Consider the following 25,518-nt stretch of genomic DNA (forward strand, 5'->3'; position numbering starts at 1 on the left):
CTGACTGTTTGAGGCTGTGGACAGGTGTCTTTTATACAGATGATGAGTTCAAACAGGTGCCATTCATACAGGTAACGAGTGGGGGACAGAAAAGCTTCTTACAGAAGACGTTACAGGTCTGTGAGAGCCAGAGATTTTCCATGTTTGAGGTGACCAAATACTTATTTTCCACCATAATTTACGAATAAATTCTTTACAAATCCTACCATGTGGATTCATGGATTTTTTTTTCACATTCTGTCTCTCACAGCTGAAGTGTACCTCTGGTGCAAATTACTGACCTCTGTCATCATTTTAGGTGGGGGAACTTGCACAATCGGTGGCTGACTATATACTTTTTTGCCCCACTGTATGTCTTCCTCAATTTTTATGAAAATTGGAATCCCACAGCTTTAGAAATGGCTTTGTAACCCTTTGCAGACTGATAGATGTCACTGAATTTATTTCTCAGGTGATTCTTTAGATCCTGGCATCAGGTCTTGCTTATTAAAATCTTTCAACCTGCTTCACTTTGTCAGACTAATTCTATTTAAATGACTTCCTGTTTCAATAAGTCTCCCAGAAAACATAATTAAGTTTAGTTTAGTAAGTTATGCTTTACTATATTTTGAACCCTGCAATCATGAAGGGCTCCATCTTCATTGCAAAGTTGCTGAAAACACAATGCGTGAATAAGCAAACAGTGGAGTGGTCAGCATTGCACGGGCAGACTTCTAAAAGGGTCCAGAACCAAACAACTAATTGACTGTTTTATTTTTCATTTGCAGGTTTCATAATGTAATATTCACAATTATGATAAGGAATTGCTCTTATTTGCAGGGTAACTAGAAGAGGCTAATTATTTTGTATAGATCCCTTTTTAAGTGTGGCGTGTATTTTATATGTGTGTGTCTTAGTTTTATGCCCATTAGTTTTTAAATTGTTATCATTTTTTAAATTGTATTGTTTTTTCTGTATTGCTTGTATTTATTTATTTTTATCTTTTTTTTATCTTCAATAACTGTTCAGCACTTTGTTTGAAAGTGCTTTATACATAAAGCCTTAATAAATAAAGTTATCATTATTATTATTATTAGTAGTAGTAGTAGTAGTATATTGGTGTGGACAGATTTGTAGTCCTAGGTCACCTCCACTCAGCCTTTGCTTGAAATCCCTAAACTAAATAAAACGATAGTTGTGAAATAAAAAATAAAGCTTTTATATATTTTATAAATCTTAAATCTTACGTCTTGTGGCAGTATTTTCGGGTCTATGACATATCGTAATTATTACGATTATTACAATAATTTATTCAACAGAATAAGTTCTTAAAGTGCTCTGTCGCCCTCCGGCCTCAGCTCAGATACATTTACTCAGCTCTGCTGCCATCTGGTGGTCATTTTAGATTTCTTCATGAGCCAAGGTAGAGGCACGTGATACGTGTTGTTTGACACTAACTGAATCTGATGAGGCATGGCGCATGGGCACAGGAAGAACCGAGTGAATTATAGTGGAGGTTCCAGACAACCTGAAATAAAACTTCAAAAAAAGTGGCCACGTTCTTGGCGAAGGAGCCTTGACTCTCAATTCCCTTCTGCTTTTCATGTTATGTCAAGAGCGTCAAGTTTTTATACCAGACACCCCTAAAAGACATGCGCCTCCAAGGCTCGGAAAATGTTCGTTTATCCACTCTTAGCCTGTATTTATCACTGCAATAGATAACTAAGGAAGTTTAGAGATTTAATTTGAAGCGTATGGCCTTTAATAGTCCATAGGCGCCTGCGCATTGCGCATGACGTTCTGATAGGGTAAAGACGATCGATCTGTACTTCCGCTGCAACCCAAACAGCTGCACCGATGTTTTTCTAGTCAAAATTATCCGATCTGTGTTGTCCTCTGCTGCTTAAACCATGTCTGCATCTGGATTTGTTCTCGTGATCCTCGCGGTGTCCCTGTGGCCCGGTAAGATGGACGTTTACTCACAATCATATTAATGTCTGCATCACTGCGCCCCCCCACCAGACGACATTTATTCATTATTCAGTTATACTGTATACAATATATAATGTAAACTTACACCAGGCTGTTGTTGCTGTTTATTGAAAACGTATAACCCCCTTGTAGTGTTGTAACTATATGCTAACCGATGCTGAAGCCATTACCTGCAATCTTCTGTCTTGTTTTCTGTTTCTTTTCTCTTTTGACTGAAGGAGACTCCAGGTTTATTACTGACCCTTTGTCATTCATAAAGCAGAAATCTCTGGTAAGCCTCGAAAAGAGCACATGTATTGAAAAAAATAAAATAAACAAAACTGTATCTGTTTGCATAACATGAAAGCGCGAAAACTGAGCAATTTTGTCACTGTGGCTTCAGCAGACGTTGGATATCTGTCCAGAATGCAGCCAGATCATCCAGCTGTCGGCCAACATGATTTTCAGCAGCGATACCAAGGTAAAGAACGGTTTCACTTTACTTTCACTTCACTGTTTTACTCGCGACACGAACTGGGCTTGAAGAAATGCTTATTAAATAAAGTGGCCGCCACACCCTTGTAATATTTCTCTCCATGCGTTTGCAGGGAGTCGTATATGAAAGCTTGCACGCTTTGTGCCGCCGCCTCCCTGAAGAGCAGGTGCCAGAGTGTGATTTACAGGTGAAGACTTACCTGCCCAAAATCCTGCATCAAACCCCTGATCACGTGGTGAGTTTAACCTCAAGTGAGGCTTCTTTTTATGAAAGAAGACCATAAACACTGAAGCCTTCTGAGAGTCCTTTTACTTGATGTAAAATATTTGATATATTGTGTTTTGGGGTTGTTGTTTTTTTTGTTTTTGCTTTTTTGTAGAAACCAGGAGAGCTTTGTGCAGCTTTTGGACTTTGTGCTCCTCACGAGAAAGAGAAAGTGCAGAAACTCTCCCACCATGCAGCTGGCACAGATACACTGGCCACAGGAACAAAGACAGATGTCAGTATGAGAAAGCAGAAGTCGAATATAAATTGAAAAGTGAAGTGAAACCTTTGTGAATTTTATGAAATGGGCCTCTTATCGGCTAATTCTCTCTCCAGGACGAGCTCAACCCAGTTTGCACCCTGTGTTTGTTTATCATCAAGAAGCTGGAGAGTCTGCTGCCCAAAAACATGACTGAGGTCATCTTTTCTTTACTTTGGTTCATTTAAAGAACCGTACCATCCATCACATCGTGTAAACCCTGCCTTGTCCTTCTTGCCCTGCAGGATGCTATAAAGAAGGTCATGGGGGAGGTCTGCGATCTTATACCCAAGCACTATAAGGACCAGTGTGATGATTTCATCAATAAATATGGCGTCGAGATTGTCGAATTCCTTTTGTCTTCTGCTGCACCTCACACGATATGCAGTCTTCTGCACCTCTGTCTGTTCAATGAGCAGCCGGTTCCAGGTTTGTCGTTATTGATGTATAGACTGGACCTGGCTCACTTCCTCATTCACCTAATTAATGCTCTACTGTTGCTGATTCTCCAGAGGTGTTCCTCCCATCAGACTGTGAGTCATGCCGCATACTGGCTGCGCTGAGCCGACTACACCAGGGCCTCAACGCCACTGAAGCTCAAACTTGTGCTTTCCTGGAGTCTGTGTGTGACATCCACCCTACCGCCATCCCTAAGGTCTGACTCTCAGCTAACAGTGGTACTCTTAGAACAACACTCTTTACAAATTATATGGAACTTTAAAACACTTGAAGCCAGTGAGCCTTTTGGTAAATTTCTCCAACCTTTTTATGCGATCATTCAGCTTCTTGTCTGGACTTTCGCTCGAGTCTTTAAAGTGTCACAGCACGATAATACTGTTGATTCTCTTTTCAGTGTGAAGCCTTCACCAGTATCTACGGCTCACGGCTGCAGAAGGTCTTGGGAAACCAGATGGGATATCCTCATGCATGTGAAGTAAGAATAAACTAAAGGTTATTGTCAATGGGTTTACATCTGAATAGCAACATAGAGCCTGTATCAACACTAATTCAAATTTTTACCACAGCCTGCAGCAACACAGAAATTCAGCAACTAAAACCTTCACAAACGTGCACTGATCTGCAAATTTACGATGTGAATCATTCCAGTCAGGGCAATATCAATCACAGACACACAAGTAACCACTTGATGGCACCACTCATGAGCAGCTGTCATTCTTTAGGTGTTGTTCATGTTCTCATGATGTTTCTTTCCATCTGTCCTGCAGAGAGCTGATCTGTGTGTGGCCTCGAAGCAGCTGGAACCGCTGGGAAAGAATCGTTGTACCTGGGGACCAAGCTACTGGTGCAAAGATGCTGAAACTGCTCAGGAGTGTGGTGTACGTGAAATTCTTTATTATTAGTAGTGTGAAATGATAAAAGACATGAACATCCATGTGAAAACTAAATATACAGCAATTAAATCGATTTTGCCACTGGCTGCCTAAAGTTATGCATCCCATCTTAAAGAAAAACACTTCAGATCGCCAGCTGGACCCAGCTCTTACTCTTCTGTGTATTTGATAAACCCTTGCTATCTGTTAAAGAGTCTTCCAATCGCTCTTTTCTAATAATTTAGCCTATTGATGAGTTTTTTATGTTTATTGATTGCATCAGTAATACTCCTTATATAAATATCAGGATCTGTATGGAAAGACAGCTCAGTCTGCCCTGAGTTTTAGTTGTGGCAAACATGTAACATAATGTCCTCTCTGATCAGAATACAAGCAATTTCCATCCACTGAGACTGGTCAGGTTGGGGTCTACCCCAGGTTAAATGTTAAAATCACCAGTTAATTGAATGTGTCTTTTAATTATGTCTTCTCCTGTCCTCTGACATACACAAAGAAGACTGCTACTCTGTGAGACGCTACGTTTGTTTCAGATCTTTGTGTTTTCAATCTGCAGAATCAAGCCTACTGTGAGAAATACATGTGGAAGAAGAATGAGTGAAGCCTGCCAGACTGACTGCAGCCTTGTGCACACAGTGACCTACTTTTTATTAAACTGATCAACTGTTAAATGTTTTCTACCTGTGATGCACTGATTGTTTGTTTTTTACATTTTTGTTATTGTTGCTGTTTTATGGGTAAATATTCCATATTCCAGTCAATAAGCCTTATGAATGTTACACATGAAGTTTCCAGTTTGCATGAAGTGTCCCACTGAGGCTGGGGTTCATTCTGAAACATTAGTTTAAGGCTGAACAGTAAGTCTTATTCTGTGTATTACAATAGCTGTTATTATCAATGTGAAAATCTGCAAGCCACACGCTGAGCTCTAAGAATATAATGGAAACTACTGACTGATCGACACAGCTGCTGCTTCTGTAACATTATTTGATCTTGCCTTGACTGCTGTTGCAAATGACCACATATGAATAAAAATGGTATTAAATTATATCAAAGGTGTGGTGTAAAAAAAATGTAACCTGCAGACAGACATGTGTACTGGACCTGGTTTATTTAGAAACTTCCAAGTAGTAAAAAGATAAAACTGTGGGGAAAAAAGAAAAAAAAAAACAAGCAGACATTTGCTTCATGTGGTTGTAAAGGATGCCCTGATGCTCTCTTGCCACTCTCATTCAACATTCTGTTGTTTTAAAACACATAAATACCCAGTTCATGTCCAGGACAATCACAAAGCCTCTGGTTATTCACACACTGAGGAATACTTTAAATCCCCATGTGGTTGTTTCTTCCATCATTGCTTTCTTGCCTCTTCCAGATCTGAGAGGGGGGGAGAAAGCACACTGTCAACTACAAGGACTCCTTGTTAAACAATTAACGCATGTCGTCAATATCACAGTCCGAAGATGCAATGGTCTGCTTCAAACTGTGGATGTTGCACATAAAACTGAGTGGTCGACTTGCCTGGATGTAAGCCTCTGAAAGTGTGATCATCTGAGGGAGGATGTCAGTCACCTGCAGGTCCTGCATCTCGTACCACTTTCCAGTTCCCTGATTAAACACAAAGACAAACGGATGCCGTTTAAGACAAGCCACAGTTTACAAAATCAATTTGGCTAAAAGCATTAACGTGCTCGGTTAATTCTATTAGCAGTACCAAAAAGTTCTAGATGCTTACATGATGCAGAACATGTATTCTGTACGCTCCCTCAGTGGGTTTCCCATCATGCACTACATTTGCAATGAGGTCATACGTCGTGTTCTTCTCGGTGGCTTGAGCTTCTTCTGTCAAGTATTCACGAAGGTCTACATTTCTGTTGAATTACACAAAGGGACGACATACCGTCATTTAAACCGAAGACACAATGAACACACAAGAGATACAACACGCAGTAAGTATAATGTCTTTGATCAAGGCTACATTTTGAATACACGAATGGCACTTACGTTATAGGGAAGTTGACAATTGTGGGGTTCTTTTCCACAAAGAAGTTGTTCTTGGTGAATCTTTTGATGCAAAAGATGAGGTACGGAGGCAGTTTGGTCAACTGGAACCTTTTGAGAAAATTCTCTTTGTAGGTTTTGTATTCCTATAATTAAGGGAAAATACACAGATTTGTTCTCAGTGTTCAATTATTAATAGAACTCACATCTAAGTAACACTAAGCTTTAAATGCTCTAATTTCAATTAAAATAGACACCCTTTCAAAATTAATGTTATCAACAGATTTTTCTTTCTTTTTTTGGAGGAAGAGATTGTTTTGAATCAAATTAAGTGGACTTTTATGCAACACCAATTTGTACCACATGACTGAATGGCCATTAGCTGTAGCATCGAGGACTCCCCTGAGGAGAAATGTCGATGTAGAGGCAGACGTGGAAGGAAAGGGATTCTAGAGAACAGCCTGAAAGGTGAAACTTCTCATGATGCTAGACAGAAATCACGCTTGGTTGCAAAGAACCAAAGCAATAATAACCAGGAGCAAAACAAGACAAACATGTCTAAGCTTTGCACCACATATCCAGTTCGTGGATATTAACGGAAAAGCTAATAATGCTTATAGACTGTAAAAACCTAAGTTTCAATGCAAACTTTTGTATCACTGCAGGTTTTCTGCAATAAAAGTTGTTAAACCCAGTGGCTACGTCATGGATGTTAGAGGGCATAATGCTGCGCTTGATATACGCAGCGCACTTCCTTCATTCTGACACTAAGTGTGTGGCACAAACTCAAGAGGTGCGCAGCTGTTCTCCACATCGGTGCAAGCACAGTGGAGGAGAGAGGAAGATATAGGCTGTAGTTGTGTCAGCTACATTAACCGTTTCTGATAAAACACTGTCACCTAGTGTTGACACCTTTAGTTCAATTTTGCACTTTCTACTTTATATTACTGCACAGCCATCAGTAGTACAGATCACTCCACTGCGATATTGACATGGCAGTATTTGCAAGCTCTTTTACTTTGTGAGAGTGATTATCAAAGCCAGTAGGATTAAAATGAATCGGTACCTTCTCTGTGCTGCCATTGAACTTGGCCAGGATGTTAAAGAGAGGGACCTGAGGGATTATAAGCTGCTCTTTTTCATCCTTGTACAGTGGAGCAGTTGGGAGGTCAAGGGTCAGAAACAGAAAGGAAGACTCAGACATCTGCTCCTGATACTCATCTGTTGTAAGCAGAGCCTCTTTTTCCTCTGGCGGCTGTAAGATTTTAAAAATCAAAGTCATCAAAACATAAACAACTCAATTCACAGGAAATGAGTTATATACTTTCACAGAATACATAGTAAAATGCTATTGGACTCTTAGAAGAACTGAATCTTAAATAGTGCAGAACTTAAAAAGAATTTGAATAAGTAACAAATAAAGTCAAGTTTTTCTATTACTAAACTTATTCAGGTCCATATGTTAAACAATTATCTTATAACACAAGCAAGAAACTCACCAAATCTGGGTGTGGGAGTTTTTTGGAGAAGATCCGCATGTAGCCTTGAAATGCTTTTGTAATGATTGCTATGAGGGGAGAAGGGCAAGAAAAGGGAGGTTTAGTGGCCTCATAATGAGGTGAACCGTCGAAGTGATCTCTTCCACCTGCTCTACATTCTCACTACAAGTCACAATGTCATCTGCAAACGTCATAGTCCACGGAGCTTGTCCATCACACTGCACAGTCACAATATGATTTTGTGCAGAGACTGTAGATTCTGTATGAAACCCAAGGTTTGAGAATCAAAAAAATACAAATTAAATTAACCCTTAAAGTCCTTAAGATGCTTTTAATATCACAACAGAAAGCTAAAGATGCACTACTGCATTAGAACCAAACTTAAGAGTCAAATCCAATTTTTTTCCCACTTACATGGCTTCTTCTTTGTGCCTCCGAGAGCACCATGCAGGGCATTTAAGAACCACGTCATGAAGTCCACAGCATCACCTGCAGAACAGAAAACAATCAATTAGCACCAAAACCTGTATTGAAAGCCTACCTAAGCCCAGAAAGTACAACTTAGTGAATGTAAAGCAATACCTTGCTTTGTAATCTGGAAGTTCTTCTTGCTGCACAACACTACAGCCTGCAACATCTCGTGGGGCGACACATGGGCCTTAAAGTTTCTTGGATTCCAAAGTTTGCGCATCAGCTCACCAAACCTCTGCACCAAGAGAAACATGATGTCTCCCGGGGGCCTGCGGATTCCTCTGTAGTTTTCCTCCTCCAGGAAGTAATTTCGCAAAGGTGGAACATTAGAAAAAGCCTTGAAAAGAGAGACACAAATGAGAAGGGAGGATATTATTCAAAAAATGTACAACAATTAATAAAAATCTAGAGTGGTAGATATCCATACCTGTAACACCACATTGGCATAGTCATTGGCTTTGATGTTGTTGAGCCCTACAATGCCCGGTAAGTAGGTGGTACCGTCATAGGCTCTGTACAGTTTACCCTGCTTGTCCAGCCCCGCAATGTGCTGCTTGGTGAAAGTTGGCTTCAGCACGTACTGTAGAGAGAAGAAATAAGATAAGATAAGATAAGATAAGATAAGATAAGATAAGATAAGATAAGATAAGATAAGATAAGATAACCTTTATTAGTCCCACACGTGGGAAATTTGTTTTGTCACAGCAGGAAGTGGACAGTGCAAAAGTTATGAGGCAAAAATTAGAATACAATAAGAATAAATACAGTACACAACTGTACAGAATAGAATAAAATAAAATACTATATACAGTAGAATAAAATAAATATACAATAAGATAAAAATAGAATACAAATACAAATACTATATACAACTGAGTAAAAATACAACGATGACAGAAAGGATTATTGCACTTAGTATTATTGCATATGTATGGATGTGTTTGCTTGATCAGTTAAAGTCTTTATTATGGAGTCTGACAGCAGTGGGGAGGAAAGACCTGCGAAATCTCTCCGTCCCACACCGTGGGTGCCGCAGTCTCCCACTGAAGGAGCTGCTCAGTGCTGTCACAGTCTGCTGCATGTAAGCAAATCAGCTGTTTGTGGTAACTCTTCCAAAGCCAGAGCTCAGAAATAATGACAAAATCAAACAGAACATGGTTAGTATCATATCACACTGGTGCTTCTTCAGTCAATCCAGTCACAATTCAGACTGGAAGATATTTATTCACTCAATTCAGCTTAAAAAAAAGTCACTAAAGTCAAAATATTTTGAATGTAATTTAACCTTTAGCATAGATATATATTTACACTGTAGATTCTTTTTCTTCTTTCGGCTGCTCCTATTAGGTGGCATCACAGCGGATCATCTGCCTCAATTTCACCTCTTCTCATTACAGCCCAGTATATGCCTTATCCCTCCTCTGCACATGTCCAAACCTCCCTCAGACTTGTCTCTAACTTCACCTCTAAACTGCTCAACCTGAGCTGTCCCTCTGGTGTAGCTAATGCTGTCTATCCTGATCACAGAGATAAGTGAATACGGTCCAGTGAGTTTAAATGCTCAAATTGCCTCCAGTCACCAGATTTCAAAGCAATGGGATGTGATGAAACAGGAGCCACACATCATGGATGTGCAGCTGACAAATCTGCAGCAACTGTCTGACACTATCATGTCAAAATGGACCAATTTCTCTGAGGAATTTTCAATCACCTTGTTGAATTTCTGCCATGAAGAATTAATAAGCAAGCTCTGAAGGTAAAAGGGGTCCAAACCTGTAGTAATAAGGTGTACCCTATAAAGTGGCCAGTGAGATTACATGAATTTTAGTTTTAGTATGAAAAACATTACTTTACTTACTGTGATATCTTCTAGTGATGAATCAATGATCTCATAGTTATCTGGCAGACAGTAAAACTTGAGTGTATGCAGATTGAGGAACACATGATGGGTAAACTGTACGCTGTGAGTGTACGCGTGAGACTTCAGACCTCTTCCTACAAAAAACAAAACAAAACCCACACAAATCAGTACAAATACAACAGGGTCTCTGATCCCCAGTTAAAATGTCAATTTGCCTACCTTGAAAGTATTTCCCACATATAAGGCAGGCGTAGACATTGATGTGGGAGAGAGAGATGGAGCAGAGTTTCTCAAAGTCGAAGTCCAGCACACTCCTGCAGGATTGACAGACGTGAATTCACCTGCAGAGGTGGAATACAGCTTTAATAGCAATACACAGTCTACTCCGGCCTACCTGTTTATGGTGTCAAGGTAAGGACAGTGGCGGCTTCTTCGGTCTTCTACTGCATGTCCTCGTCCCACTTTGGCTGCCACTGCAACGTGAAGTGGCCCAAGAACAAATGTCAAGCCAAACCATGTACCAACATTTCAAAGCAATGAGCTAAACATGCTAACTAGCTTAGCTTTAATGTTGTGAGGTATGCTTGTTTTCAAACACTGGGTGCTTTAAGATGATGGGTATCGTTGTTTTTAGCACACAGTGGAGACACTTATTGATCCGTCTATACGTTACTGGACAGGCCAGTAAAAAAAAACGAACACACCACTGGCTAACAACAACGCTAACTGCTAACCAAACGCAGGGCATACGTTTGAGGAACATACTTACCTCCGTCTTCATTGTCATCATCATCTAAATCCACCTCTCTTTCACGCTTCAAAGAAACCATAGCAGCAGAGAGACGGCGTCAAAACAATGGAGAAGCTAAAACTTTACGTTATTTGGAGGGAGTGATGAATGGGTCAAACACGGTGCGCCTCGAAACTCGCGGCGATTGTGCGTTGTAGCCGTGGAGCAGCAAACTAAAACCTAACCCGGAGTTTAAAAACCTACTAACGCTATACACGCTGTTAATCACTTACCAAAAACTAATATAATAACTTGCCTAACTTCTAAACTCTAACTGGACCTTTGTTTGTCTTTTATATATATATATATAATATATATATAAAGGTTTGTCGTGTATGGGTATTTGTTTATGGTGTGCAATTTAGTTATAACATTTTTATTAACTCAGGGAGCATTATAATTGGACAACATGTTATCGTTAGTTAGCCGTAGCTATATAGCTTTTTGACCGTTCAGAGTGCTCTGATTGGGACCTGTTGCAATCAGTAGTGCTTAAATACTGACTTTGTTTGGAAGCGGTTTGCTGAAATGGATGTTTTAAGAGAAGAGGGGGTCCACGAGCTGAAATACAAACCAGGTGGCCGCTTGGATATGAGCCACGGCTTCCTGCACCATATCCGGAGGAACCAGATTGCTAGGCGAGTTCCTCAGCTGCTATTAGCGTATGCTAGTGCAATAGGTCATTCAGCTAAAAACATAATCGTTGTTATTAGTAGTGAAAAGTTATTTTATGATTAAGTGAATGTTATCTTGTTATTAACATACACGCTTTTACATTCGGAGCTAAAATATATGGGGAGGTCGCAGAGGCCTGGTGACCAGTTCGTTTTGATTTAAGATGCTGAGAAGCAAAATGATGAACAACTGCATACTGAAAAAAACTGAGTTCAATCAGTGCGTGCATCTGTGAAAAGGGGGGTCATTTTTAACTTGTTTTTGACAGAAAACACGACAGACCCCAAAAAATACTAGGAAAGCAATTAAACACATCACTTCACTTCTATAATGTTTTTGTTTGTAGGTTTCTTTGAAATGCATTTCAGTATAGCAAGTAAACTTGGCACAAAAGGTAAGGAAAATCTGTATTTGGCTTTTGAAAATAAGTGATATTTCACTGTAAAGTCTGTTTATGTCCTCTTAAATTGTGCCACTTGTGGGATGTGCCCATGAAAAAACCTGGCAAATCTTCTCTGTGAATCCTAAACGGTTTCTTTCTGCTACTGACTCTTGTTTTGAGATTCTAGTACCCCGGATACAGACAGTCAGGTGTCTGGTTGTTGCCGGATTAGCACCACCTGTTATCGTGGACCTTACAGGGTACGTGCCAATAGGGCAACTTCAAGTACCTTATCCAAATTAAGGGCCAAGTTCTATTTGACGCAGGATGTCAGACAGGCGACGAAATGGGAATCCCAAGAAGACGACACAATAAGAAGACTGTTTCTTCACCCTGTCAGCGCTTTGGAACAGAAGTCAGACTTCTGTAGATTTTCAGTCAAGGTTTGCAGAACAGTATGACTGACTGCGCTCTACCCAGAAAATCCAGACCAGACTCCCAAGGCCAATCTCCAGGGTCATAGGGCTGCCAGGAGGCTTGCCATGACTGCTGTTCACCATCAGGCAAATTTGCGCTGCTGTTGGCAACATGTGCACTGGGACACTGTGATGATTGCTGCACTGATAGGGTAGCAGCTTTTGGTGGAGGTAGTGTTATAATGTGGGGCAGCATCTCCTTTGGTGGAAAAACGAGGCTTGCCAAAATTTGAGCCAATCTCAAGGCAAGAGATATTGAGATGAGATTCTGCAAATGGTGGTCACCACAACAGAGCGGACCACCTCAGCTCCGGTCTTTGGGAATGAAGAGGATGGAATGTCCTACCTGAAGTCCTGACCCTGTTGAACAGTTATGTGATCAGCTTGGATGTGGACCAAACCGGTGACCAGCGTAGAAGATGCCAAGCTGTTGAGGCTGCGTATGGTTACTGCTGCATGCATAGCCCCATATTTCTTGGATTAAAAAATTGCTAAAAAAAAATTTAAGACCTAAATCATCTAGTTCAGTAGACAACACCAAACAAGAGTCAATAGCAGAATAGGCTGTTTGGTATTGAGAAGATTTAGCAGGTTTTTCATGGCAAAACCCCCATACTCACCTCTGCTGATCATTCAATGCATATGTTAGGAAAAATGCATTTTCCTTAGAAATGTGGGACTACTGAAGGGCAAATAAAAAGGCTTCCAACGGTATGAGATTTATTTGCAAGGTGGATTGTTACAAGAAAGAAATAATGGACCTTACTTTTTGTGCCAAATTTACATAGGAACGACCTACTTTCATAATGCATTTTCTGAACTATACAACAAACTGTTAGAAATTTACATACATGCATATGTAGGCATGGATATCATCTCCATGAATCATTTCACACACAAAAAGACTGTTCAAAGAAAATCCCCAAATTACATTGCAAGCCTGTATTTAAGCTTCTCAATACTGGCTGAAGACTGGCTGACTGGTAAAAAGGGGCATTTTGCTGTCAGTGTCTTTCAATTTTATTTAAAAGGTGACCTCTGTATACAGTGGTTAGTCAAGTCAAAAATCACAATTAAAAAAACAGTGTTACTCCATTAATGCTTGGGTTTGAATAAATGGAGAATTCTGCAATCTGTGACTTTGATAGTAGTCCACATGACAGGTTATTACTAAATGCGGTTGTTTCATTCTGCTGTTTTAGCATTAATTTCATGTAATTAAAAAAAAAGGCAGGTAAAATTAACAGTAAGATGAAAATGAGAGCATCACAGGGAAGAGTTAAAAATATTTCTGAGGCTTAATCTTTTCTTTTCTTTCTTTTTGAATGAACAAATTGTTTATTACATGTTCTTGATTTAGGTTTTATTTTTATTATTTATTTATTCATATGCCATGGAACAACCAAGTTGTCATATTTTCTGCATTAACAAAATTTTGATTCCCTTTCTCCAGAGATGACTATGATAAAGAAGTGAAGCAAGCCAAAGAGCTTCAGCGGCGGAGACACACCACAACCCCTCGAAGACCCCGTCGACCTGACATGCAAGTGTACCATCCTCGAAGAAGACGTAAGACTGATGTGCTTTCTCTTGACTTTTATGCTGATTGTGCACCCATTAGCGGGAAGATAATGTGTGTGTGTGTGTGTGTGTGTGTGTGTGTGCGCTCATTGTTCAGATGGTTCAGAGCCAGGGGCCGGTGCTGATGCTGAAGAAAACGAGAGTGGATCAAGCACAGAGACTGACGCCAGTGGGACTGAACTCTTTTGGCTTGAATATGAAGCAGATTCTGGTACCATTACATCCATCCTTGTGCACAAGGTTAATGCCGATTTCTTTTTATGGTGTTTTCAGCTCTTTGGTCATTTCCTGTGTGTAATTCCTTTAAATGCCCTCTGTTTCTGAAGGAAGACAAGCCTGAGAAGGTGGTAGAACGTGTTGCAGAGAAGAACATCCTGGATGCAGCCATGCGGGCAGCTCTGAAGGTTCGAATTCGAAAGGAAATTGATAAAAGGCGAGACAAACGCTGAGCAATCAACAGATTACGACCATAAAGGAGCTCCACACACAGAGGAGTAATGCTTCGTTTGCAGTTCTGCACTCCTCCAGAGCACTCTTGTGCATTAAGGGTATAAGAAGGATCATTTAGAGTGACTGTCAGCAGAGATCTAACATGGAGACTTGTATTCAGGCCTTTTTTTTTCGCAAGAAGGAAGAGCACAGTTTATGGCTGGGAGTTGTTTTCAGGTTTAATTGCAATTCTTGACCTTGGACAGTTGTGTTATTCTCTGATTCACATATTGAGGACACATTTAAGTTGACTGGACATTTTTAAAATTGTTACTTTTTTTTAATAGTTACATTTAGAAAGAGCAGGTACTCTTCAGCACAGAGTCCTAAAAGTGTTGTCCTCCATGTCCTGTGATTCTTGTGTTTACAAAGATTCTGTTTTGTTAAATTAAGATTTGAACTCTTTGTGCGAAGTGTTTTAAGCTGATCATCGGTCTGTCAGCAATCCTGTGTTTAAGAAATGAGGGAAATTAGTTTTGAAGTCTGAGTTTAGTAGATGTTGGGTTGGTAACTGTTCTGTAGGTTTCAGTGCTCTGATTTATTTTGGATTGTTGAGAGGCTTATTTTTGATACTGTAATATCTTTTTGAGAATGACACTTTACATATAAAATGTATAAAAGCCATGCATTGCTGTCCAGTTTTATGGTGCTGAGCACCACTTTTTTTTTTTCCTTATCATCTTATATGACAGAGATTCTGATTTTAAACATGAATATAATACTGGAACATAGAAAAATACGGCATCACTTTGATTTGACAAATGTTTCACATCACATTTTCAGCAGGTGGCAGCATCAGTCATATAACCACACAGACCTCTGCTGTAGTTTTCCTTCTGTTTAAATCAGGTTTTACTCTGTACTTCTGTATAAAGAATGCATTTTTCTACAGAGACCTACTAAACAGTTTAGTTTCCATAAAAAGGGCACTTTGAATTATTCTAATATTTCCCCCTCTGAGGGGCTATGAAGAATTAGGTGGCAAGTTGCTGTACATGGAGTAGCACCTTAGGTTTGTATCCATTTCAGGATCTTTGTGCACCTCAGTCAGAGCTTCTGTCCTCTGCTTTGTCAGAAATCTCATCTCATTGGGGCTGCTTGTCCAACAATATATAGCCTCCTATACACAGGAAAAACTCTTAATTTGTAGAGTTCAGATTTCAAGTGGCAGTTTTATATTTTGCTATGCAGAGCTCTAAAATATGAACTTGAGTTTTCTGTGACAAAGCAGATGTTCATCTTGTGACCAAAAGGAGTGATTAGTTTGTGTGAAGTTGTACCTGTTCTCATATTATTTAAGCAATTGTGATTTTTGTATAACTTTTTTCCCACTATTATGTTATTTCTTTCCCCACCTTTTTACCTGGAGCAGTAGTTTATGATTTGTTTTTCTACTTTGACTTAACCAAGCAAGCTGGAACTCGCTAGTGATGTATTGTGAAAATGCCTCAAGTCAAATTCCTATGATTCGTAAGACCCTACCTGACAGCTACGACAGGATTCATTTTAAAACGGATGTCTATCAGTTATTCAAGAAAAAACGAGGAAAAAAAGGTCCGTCCCCCTAAAAGGCCGATAGCATGCACATGTTAAAATGTCTGTCTCCTATCAAACTCGAAAATGAAAATGGGAAGCTCCACTTCCCTGGCTATGGAAAAATACAAAACTGACTTGACATTTAGACAGATAAACTGTTGAGCCACGCCATAGTGGGAGATTACTACATTGTTTTTATTGACGTATGAAGATATGCAAACTTCATCCTCTGATCACAGGGCGGGCCAAATATTACACAAAGCCTTGTCAAGGAGGAGTGGGCTGTGCAAATTGATTGGCTGAACCGAAACACTCCCCTTCATGCCGTCAACGCCCTCCTCCAGCTTGCTTTCATTTCTTAAGCAGCATGTGACTGAAGGAGGGAGACACATTCCCAGGGTAGCTACTCTGCTGCTCAGCAGATTATCTAAAGTTACACAGATTTCCAGTTGGCTGAAATGGCCCAATCACAGCTCACAATTCAATACCCGACCCTTAGTGTAGCTTATCATTAGAAATTATGTAACTCAAAACCTTTTCTTCCGTACGTTAATTCTGCCTGTGAAAAGCTTTTAAGGGGTGAAATTATGCAGTTTAGCAAAGCACCAATTGGTTAGCCATTGTGGTAAAAAGCACTGGTTAGACTCTTTTCCCATCCACTGCTGTATTATTAAAAAAAAAAAAGACAAATTAAGAAAAATCCAGAAACCATAAACATACAGTTTCTATTTGCAAGAATGTGCAAGTTTGTATTGTCTTTATTTTTTACATACAGTAGATGTTCATACACTCCACTAACAAACATACTGACCCAATGTCAAAATCAGTCAGCCATTCAGCTTCTCTACTATCAGGGCCTACATCACATTGTTTGTCTTGATTTATTTACTGAAGTACTAAACACTTGAACTGAAATATTGTCAACAAGAGCACTATTGTCAAACCTAGCATCCAATATCTGACCCCTCAATGTTTGGGGAGTTTAGAGTTCTGTTTACTTTGCCAGCTAAATCATTACAGCGAGACCCTCGAGCCACATCACCTGACCATGCGTCTGAATTTCTCTTCTTTTTTTCTTGCTTTTGATGTTCTTGTAACTAAATAGAAATCCAACTTTATACCATCATATATTATAATAAAACGCATCTTGAAATTTGTAATGAGATCAGCATTTGAGGTTTAGCATTTGGCTTGGGAACTTTTCTCAACCAAATGGAGCAGTCTCGGAGACGGATGTTATACAACAGATCAGAGAATTGAGGCTGGGTTACTTAATCTCAACGTCATAACACTTCGAAAGAACTTCCAACCACCCCCAAAAACACAATTGCACAACTTTGGAACTGACAATGACTCAGTTTGATTCACAGTTACCTTGTTATCTGCTGTACCTTTGTAACTGCACTTTGTCGGTATAAGATACTGTGAAGATAACCTGTCTTTCTAAACAGCCAAATCATGAAATACATACTGTGACAAAAAAAACGAACTGCTAGCTGACGATGCATTTTCGTTTTAAAAACAAATGTGTTACAAAAGCCTCATCTATAAATGTGTAACTAAAAAACAAAGCACTCTTGAGTTCCCTTGTGGTTTGCAAGTTCACATTTTATTTCGCCCTTTGTTAACAGTTTAAAGCTAAATTAAGGCGAACATCTTGTGCAGAAAAGTTGGAGGAGGAAGTCCAGTTTTCTGCAAAAGTACAGTAGAGCAACAGCAAACACATACAGATATTGTATCAGCTGTTATCTAATCCTGACAGTGAATGCCAGTGACCTCAACTAAACAGCTGACCTGCCTCTGCCCTTCTCACTATGACTGTATTCCACTTGCAGCATGCTTAAGTCAACCACCAATAAAAGGCTAAAGCTTTATCAGCACGTTGCTACATAAGAAAAAAGATCTGCTTAGTGTGTGTGTGTGTGGTGCATTGTTCTTGAAAAACAAGCTTCCAAGCCTTTTTCCTTTAATTAGTTCTCAGTGCTTTTCAGTTGCAACAGCCTCTGTTGGTACCATGGTGCTGTTACCGTGGTGAGTCTTCTTGCCCATTCAAGGCTGTTCAAGTATGAGATCCCCTCTACTAACATTCGGCTAAATATAGATGCTTAGCTGTCGAGCGCTGTAGTGGAAATGCACAGCTGCTGCAGTACGACCAGTAACCACAATTTGGGTCCAAGAAGTCTAGTGATGTTACTCGAGTAGCAGAACTTGACTGTAACTGTATGTGCAAGGCTAAATTTCAGAGTCAAGAAGTACATCCAGTCCTCCGTAAAAGGGAAAGGGAGAGGTTCCTAGAAGTTATTTCCAGTAAGGCTTCTCTTGCTCAGCGTATAGTAATTCTCAGTTGAAGTTTGACCTTTGCAGTAGAAAAATTAATATGCTCACACCCAACTTCATTAGGTATACCTGTTCAACTCCTCGATGAGTCTCGATTTCTGCTGCAACATTCAAAAAGCATGGTCAGAATTCAATGTAACAACGTGACAGCATGGATCCATCCTGCCTGTATAAGTGGTTCAGGCTGGTGGTGGTGGTGGTGGTGTAATGGTGTGGGTGTATTTCCTTAGTACCAACTGAGGCCTACCTGAGTATTGTTGAGACCATATCTATCCTTTTATGACCATAGCGTCCCCATCTTCTGATCGCTGCTTTCACCAGGATAACGTGCCATCTCACAAAACTCAGATCATCTCAGGAGATTAACCAGGTCATCTACTAACCAAAAAGTGCACATGTCGAGGAGCGTGTCAGGCTACATTTCACTGTGTGTTATACTTGTATAACTATGCATGTGACAAATAAAGAACCTTGAACCTTGAAAAGTTGGTGCTTCAATCCCTGGCTGACAGTCATGCCAAAGTATCCTTGAAAAAGATGCTCAACTCCAAGTTGCGGTCCATCATGGGAGTGTGAATGTGTGCGAATGAACTAGAAAGCAAATAAAAACTGATTGTTTGAATGAGGGATGTCGTAGTATATAGTGCGTAGTAGAGTAGAAAAGCTCCATACAAGAACCAGTCCATTAAACCCTTATCATTTTAAACTGTTTTTTTGTTTTGGTTTTTTTTGTAACACGACACTTCCCTATACTGAAATGGCATCACACTCACTAGATCTCAGTCTGCACAGACTTTTATGCCAATAAAACATCTACATGATTTGGAGTGAAGCATTCAGTACAGGAAAAACTGTTCTCAGCATAATATTCCATTCAATGTGACGTTCCCTCAGCAGGTCATCGACAGGTTAAACTGCAGGTGATTTTTTTATGTTAACTTTTCAAAATAAAAATGAAACTTAACCTTTAACCTCCTAAGACTCGAACTCTTCCATGGCATGCATTTTTATTTATTTTTTTATATTTGTGCATATTGAGACCCAATGTATGTAAAAACAAAGAATCAGCAGATTTTTTTTTCTTTAACCTGATGAGAGCCACATATGAGGACATTTGTTTTAAATTTTGATAAAATAGGCAGTATAATGTCCTCATAAGTGGATATCAGGCCCTTGTCGAGCAAAATTTTGTATTTCGGTCTAGACAACCAAAAATGTGATTTCCACATATGTGGACGCCAGGTCCTAGGAGGTTAAACAAACAAAGGGACATTTTTATTGTTTATTTGGTTGCATTTACCCTTTCTCACTTTAAACTTTAAACATTTTAAGCGGCTCAGTCTAAATTCTTTGCATACACCTGTCTCCGGAGGCAAATATTTTTCTTAACAGTTGTTTGCCATTTCCTTTTGGCAGCGAGCTGTGTGAACTGCCCGAACTTGTCCGACATTCTGGTGTGATTAGGAATGACAACAGAATCTTCTCAGACCATATTTGGCCTTTTTATTGCTTTCATTACAAAACTGTAATTAACATATTACCTTGTGTTGCATGCTAACAATGACATGTTTCACAACAGAATGCCAACAGTACAAATGACTAAAATATCACATCATAAAGTTTCATGGGTGTTTGATAATAAAAGAAATATCTGTGCAAACCTTTCAAACTGCTAAATTGGGATCTTATGTCATTTTATCGATTTATTAATCATTAGGGGAGAGTGAGGTAAGATGAGCCACTTTTTACTCATGTTGCCCTGGATGTGAGAAAAAAATAACACAGAAATAGAATGATAACATATTCCTTTATTTCAGGATGTCTCCTTTCAAATGTAATGATCAGAATCTATGTCTGATGACGCTGCCCAAAATAATGACCTATTAAAAAAAAATGCTCCTTTGGCTCAACTTGCCCCAGATTAGGGGTAAATTGAACCTAGTCAGTGGGTAAACTGAGCCATCTTGGGGCAAACTGACCATGTAGTTTTTAAAATGTAAAACTGATCATATTGTGAAAACAAACCATTTTAACAGTTGTAAACCTGTGAGAACAAACCTGGAAACTGGTGGTTTCTAAACAAACCACCAGTTCAAAACCATTTATTCAAAAGAACTATTCAATATTCCAATGATCAAGGTTGCAGGGGAATATGAACTGTTGCTCCCTCCTTGCAGTTCCTCCAGCCTGTTGAGGTTGAGGTAGCTTCTTCAGCACATCCTTGCGTGGGAAAGATGCCTCATCATTTTCCTTGAACACAAACGTGGGTTTCTTACTGCTAGTGATCCCTCGGATTCTTCTGAGAAATCTGGCACTCACTTCGTTGTCTGCAAAGCTGTCAACCAGGCCAATGTAATGGTGGCTCCTGGATTTGGATGCAAATCTTACGATGACAAAGTCACCAACTACCAGGTCTGAGACATCTGGTTCACTTCTTTCATCGCTGGAACTCTCATACTCAGAAGTGTCTTCAAATGGGATGGGAACATCACTCTCCTCAGAGCTGCTTTCCACTGCAATTTTTGTCTGGGTTTGTTTCCTCTTCCACATTCCTTGCTTTTTGTGGATTATTTCTTTTTTGCCTTTCAGTTTATTTGTCCTTTCTTCATGGGCTCTCTCAATTGCCTGCTTTTCAGGTGTATCAGTCAGGATTCGTGTCTTCACACGCTTTCGATTTGTTTGTTTCCTGGGCTGCTGACTTTTGGGGAAGGGTAGAATATCAGTGGGAGACACATATCGAGCATGGTTGGGGTCACTTCGTGAACCACATGCATGTACAGGGTCTGGTGAAGGTAGCTCAGCAGAAAGAGAGGCTGAAACCACAGGTGCAACACCTTCAGCGGCAGGCTGCTGCTCCAGGTTGGGCCTGTCTGACACCATGGATGGCTCAAACTCTGCATCAGAGAAGATATCTCTGTTGTAAGGGAAAATCCCAGTGGCTCTAAATCCCGAGGAGATATTTCGTGGTGTCATTGCTGACATGAAAGCATCATTCACACAACCAGCAATTTGGTATATGCTGGCAGTTTTGCCTGGGTTGGACCTCATCGGAGCCCACTTGTTTTTTTCCTTTTTCTGCCACTACCTGCTTTGGTGTCTGTACTGTTGTTACACCTGTTTCGTCAACATTAAAAATCATGTTTGGGGGGAATTTATACCTGTCAAACAAAAAAAGAGCAATGATGATTAGTTAAATTTTTAAGTAATGCAAAAAATGTTAGCTGAGAGTACGCATATTTATTCACTTAACTGTTGTTTGTAGTTGTCATAAATAGTTATTAATGTTTTCAATTAGATAACTTCTGTTACCTGTCGATCACTTTAGCCAGATTGTCAAAGAACTCCCCAACTGTAGTCTTATTGAAGGCTGTAGCTCTTCCCAAAGATGTTGCCTCAGGCATACGGCAAGAGAGATGGTGGCGTGCCAAAAAATTCTTGAACCATTCTTTACCTAAAAAATGTAATGGTAAAGTAATAAACTACACAAAATACATTAGTCTGTGCCAACCTACTGAAATGTTGTTTCTTGCACTTCCTACCGGCTAAACCTTTCTCTGTCCAGTTGCTGGAAGTAGGAATGTTGTTTCTGCCTGCCAATTCTAATGCCAGTTCACGGCATTTCTTTGGGGAAATGCCATGGAACTGCTCTGCAAGCTTCTTGATATGCTCTGATAGCTCCTTCTCCACCTCCTCAGAGAAGACTCTCTTTGCTGAAGCTGTTCCACTATAGCCAACCGATTTGACCTCCTGTGTGTCCCTCTTTTTAATATATCTCCTGAGTGTTGACCTGTCAATTTGTCTTTCTTTAGCCACTGATCTTATGGACTTTCCTCCCTTGACTTCACTCGCTGCCCTTTCAATCTCCTCCAGGGGTGTTGAGCCCCAGCTGGTCTTCCGTCTGTAGGTCCTTGGCATGATATCTTTTCTATAATAGTTAACATATGACAAATACAACAAAAGGGTTCAGTATACTGAACTAAAATACTATTTAATAAGTCAGAGCCTTAAATAAATTTCAGTGCCTTATGGTGGGGTAGGTTGAACCATTGGATCAATTTACCCCATAGCCTTTGGCTCACTTTGCCCCATAGCCACCATTTTGAAAAAAACGGGCTAGCTTAGCAATTTAGGCTAATCTTTAGAAAACTTCTTCAGATGATATTATATTTTAGAAACCCACCAACATGTATAATATATCATCTTAGACACAGATACATTTGTTTTAATATTACAGTCAATTTACCTGATAGGCAGAAATTTTACTTTGACAAGCAAAAAACATTTTTTTGTGTAATACAGACTTACCCCTTCTCCAATGTGCTCCTCTTTAATATAGCAGGATGGAAATGATGAGTGCTTCCTGGATTTATGGTCACATGACAAAACATGTACACAGTTACCTAGATACAAGGGGTGGTTCAACTTACCCACTGGCTCATCTTACCTCACTCTCCCCTACTATGATCTCATCAATTTGTTGTAAGCTTTGCTCTGGTTAACAACTTCAAATGTAGCTGAAACGGGTGCTCAACCTTTTCAAAGTGACCGATGAGTTCTGAGATGTAACTGGAAATATTATCTTCGGTTAAGAAAGGGTGGGACATGTTCCCCTTTGAAGCTCAAATCGCAGTGTTTGGAATTTGCTTCAGGGTCATTGCTCATTACGGTACTTACACAACCATGGATTTGTTTTTACATTTCAGACACATTACGATCACTTATTTGGAAGGTATCGAGCAAACCATTAGTCAGTCCATTAAGACACCGCAATGTTTTAACAGTTTTGAAGTTCAAACAAATTCACCCAAAGCATATGCAAAGAAACGGTGAAAAAATAAATAATAAATAAAAATCACACAATTGGGTAAATGCATGCTACCATCAAGTTGCATTTTGTCTGAATGGCAGGTTATAGTGTAAGGTGGATTATTTAGAACATTCAGTGCCAAACACAGATATGAGCTGTGCTCAGACTTATACTTGGTGTACAACTGGACACAAATTAGGCAAATGACAAAGGTTTACACTGTATATTCCCTTTGATATACTTATTTACTTAAAGACATGTTTGATGGTGGCAGCATTTTTTAGCCTTTTTAAAGAAGCCTTTTGTATGGACGCGTTAGTACTAATTATCATGTTAATACTGATTATCTGTTTAATCGGTACCCTTTACAGTCTCTATATAAGCACCCTAAACTTTATAAACAGATTTTTATTTATGAACTCAGCTTTTTGCCTCCAAAACAGCATGGAAATGAGACCATCTGAGGTGTCCTGTGGTGTGTGGTGCTGGTTTGTTGGTCTCTATGGATCTTGTGTTGATCCTGCAGATCCTCAAAAACAGAATATGGAGGTTTGGAGGCTCCATCAATGCCTTTGGTCCTTTCTAATGCTCTTCAAGCAATTCTTTAGCAGATTATGTGCATTTGCAGAAATCATTGGCTGGTAGGTCGTAGGGTAGGTCATAGCTCTGGAGGGATATGCTTTGTTTTGGGGACTTTGATCATTTAAAAGTAGCATAAATATGACTTGCAAGGTTTAATCATGTTTCCAGGATGAGGAAGTATAAGTGTAATATTATTATTATGTATAATGTATTTAGAGGTTGCAAATTTGTTGAGTTGAGTGCTTAATGACATTTCTTTTACTGTACTGTAATTCATGAATGGATTTTACAGTTCACCACTAATCTTAAGTGGTGAAGATGAGCAAAACAAGTTGTCTGTGTGAAAAAGCTGCAGCTCATAAAACACAACAACCAACATAACTTAAAAGTGAAGCTCTTCATGAGTTAATATGCCTATATATAAAAGCTTCTGGCTAGTTAGATATTTGACAATATTGCTATGCTCCTGATAATATCGCCTTTGTATAGACACAGAATGTCGATGGTTCTGTAAATGCTTTCAATCTTAAATTCTTAGTTCCTATATCTGCAGGTCTTTCCCTACTAATCTTCACCTTGTGCGTTTCCTACACTTACAGCTACCTTTATACTATTTGGGTGTTGATTTACAATAGTTTCCCAAGTTTAGGCTTGAGTTACAGTGATTACGTGTCAGAGTACTAAGTATACTGACTGAAGGGCTGGGAAATGGTCGACATGTCACAGAGCAAGCTGTTCTGCTATCAATTCAAGGTTCACTGTGACATGTGAACATCACTCTTAACCTAAATAAAGTGTGCTGAAGAATGTAGTTATGACCTGACCCTGTTTTTAAAAGAGCAAAAATGGTCTCAATGTTAGAATTTCTCTAGTTAAATCATTAACTGAACAGGCATTTTGAAAGAGCAGAAAAGTAAATGAATAAAGATTTTTAAAAGTATAATCACTACACAAACCCAACCAGCTGTGTCGCAGATTTCACAATCACTGACTACTCGTCAATAAACCCAACCTTTAACTGTGGGATCTCCTGATCTTCTTGGATGTTGACTCAGTAGGTAAGAGGTCAATTACATTACACGTTCATTTTTTCAGTGTGTACAGTTTAGGTATTAAACTTTCCCTTTGGAAGAGGAAGCGATATGAAAACCAAAAAAAACGCAATATTGCAAACCTTTTATTAACTTAAGAGTTATTTCTTTATGTGTACAGGATCACTTACATTAAATAACATGCTGGAATGAATAGTCCAGCACCAAGCAATGAAACCAAAACATGGTTTTGTAATCAGTTAGTTTTGGAACTTGTTACACAAACAAGTGAAGACCGCTCCTCCCTTTTTGCCAGCCAGGTGTTGCACACACCTGGCTGGCAGGTTAGAATACATTACGTGTGTCTTATGTAACTGCCGAACATGAGCTGAACTTAACTGAAGACTTACACCACAAATTATCTTGCGCAATTTTCTTTGTTAAAGGCTAAGGCAGCAGGAGGTATGCAGTTTTTTTTTCCTCCCTTTGTCTCCAAACCACTCAACCTGAGCTGTCCATCTGGTGTATTTATTTCCAATCGTGTCCACACAGATTTCCAGCCATCTTGTAAACCTTCACTGCCATCTTTCAGCCACACATTACCGCAGACCCTGCCTGCACAGTCTTCTTCACTGTTTATTGCTTTGGATGGTTGACCTCAGCTATTTAACCTCATTCATCA

At 39.5% G+C, this 25,518-nt stretch overlaps 4 protein-coding genes across 5 annotated transcripts; 2 read left to right on the forward strand and 2 right to left on the reverse strand.

Moving 5' to 3' along the window:
* Nucleotides 1-1,510: 1,510 nt before the first annotated feature.
* sftpbb (surfactant protein Bb) lies at nt 1,511-5,353 on the forward strand. Of its 2 annotated transcripts, none has more exons than XM_086314380.1 (11): nt 1,511-1,941; nt 2,190-2,242; nt 2,357-2,431; nt 2,559-2,681; nt 2,826-2,945; nt 3,047-3,127; nt 3,215-3,398; nt 3,482-3,624; nt 3,823-3,903; nt 4,196-4,306; nt 4,875-5,353. In XM_086314380.1, the coding sequence occupies exons 1-11, from the start codon at nt 1,890-1,892 to the stop codon at nt 4,917-4,919; spliced, it is 1,068 nt and encodes a 355-aa protein (XP_086170506.1). In that variant the 5' UTR covers nt 1,511-1,889; the 3' UTR covers nt 4,920-5,353. The 2 variants fall into 2 exon arrangements, with proteins under 2 accessions (XP_086170506.1, XP_086170505.1); XM_086314379.1 differs by having other exon boundaries at nt 1,515-1,941; nt 2,354-2,431.
* A 59-nt stretch (nt 5,354-5,412) lies between these two features.
* usp39 (ubiquitin specific peptidase 39) lies at nt 5,413-11,106 on the reverse strand. Its single transcript, XM_086314378.1, has 13 exons — nt 10,920-11,106; nt 10,545-10,623; nt 10,370-10,464; nt 10,148-10,284; nt 8,717-8,869; nt 8,401-8,626; nt 8,233-8,307; nt 7,819-7,886; nt 7,386-7,574; nt 6,323-6,465; nt 6,054-6,189; nt 5,840-5,926; nt 5,413-5,695 (listed from the first exon to the last, which is right to left on the reverse strand). Exons 1-13 carry the CDS (start codon nt 10,978-10,980, stop codon nt 5,642-5,644), a joined length of 1,503 nt encoding a protein of 500 aa, XP_086170504.1. The 5' UTR covers nt 10,981-11,106; the 3' UTR covers nt 5,413-5,641.
* Nucleotides 11,107-11,344: 238 nt separating this feature from the next.
* On the forward strand, nt 11,345-15,167 carry lg12h2orf68 (linkage group 12 C2orf68 homolog). Its single transcript, XM_086314382.1, has 4 exons — nt 11,345-11,578; nt 13,927-14,042; nt 14,152-14,294; nt 14,381-15,167. The coding sequence occupies exons 1-4, from the start codon at nt 11,469-11,471 to the stop codon at nt 14,501-14,503; spliced, it is 492 nt and encodes a 163-aa protein (XP_086170508.1). The 5' UTR covers nt 11,345-11,468; the 3' UTR covers nt 14,504-15,167.
* Nucleotides 15,168-20,150: 4,983 nt separating this feature from the next.
* Nucleotides 20,151-22,865, reverse strand: LOC147317442 (uncharacterized). Its single transcript, XM_086314381.1, has 4 exons — nt 22,722-22,865; nt 21,956-22,341; nt 21,726-21,867; nt 20,151-21,574 (listed from the first exon to the last, which is right to left on the reverse strand). The coding sequence occupies exon 4, from the start codon at nt 21,462-21,464 to the stop codon at nt 20,532-20,534; it is 933 nt and encodes a 310-aa protein (XP_086170507.1). The 5' UTR covers nt 21,465-21,574; nt 21,726-21,867; nt 21,956-22,341; nt 22,722-22,865; the 3' UTR covers nt 20,151-20,531.
* Nucleotides 22,866-25,518: the final 2,653 nt, after the last annotated feature.

Source organism: Aulonocara sp. 'chitande type north' Nkhata Bay, linkage group LG12, assembly GCF_057382095.1.
Source record: "Aulonocara sp. 'chitande type north' Nkhata Bay isolate Kocher_YH1m ecotype deep benthic linkage group LG12, A_spYH_male_GT1.1, whole genome shotgun sequence".
NCBI lineage: Eukaryota > Metazoa > Chordata > Actinopteri > Cichliformes > Cichlidae > Aulonocara > Aulonocara sp. 'chitande type north' Nkhata Bay.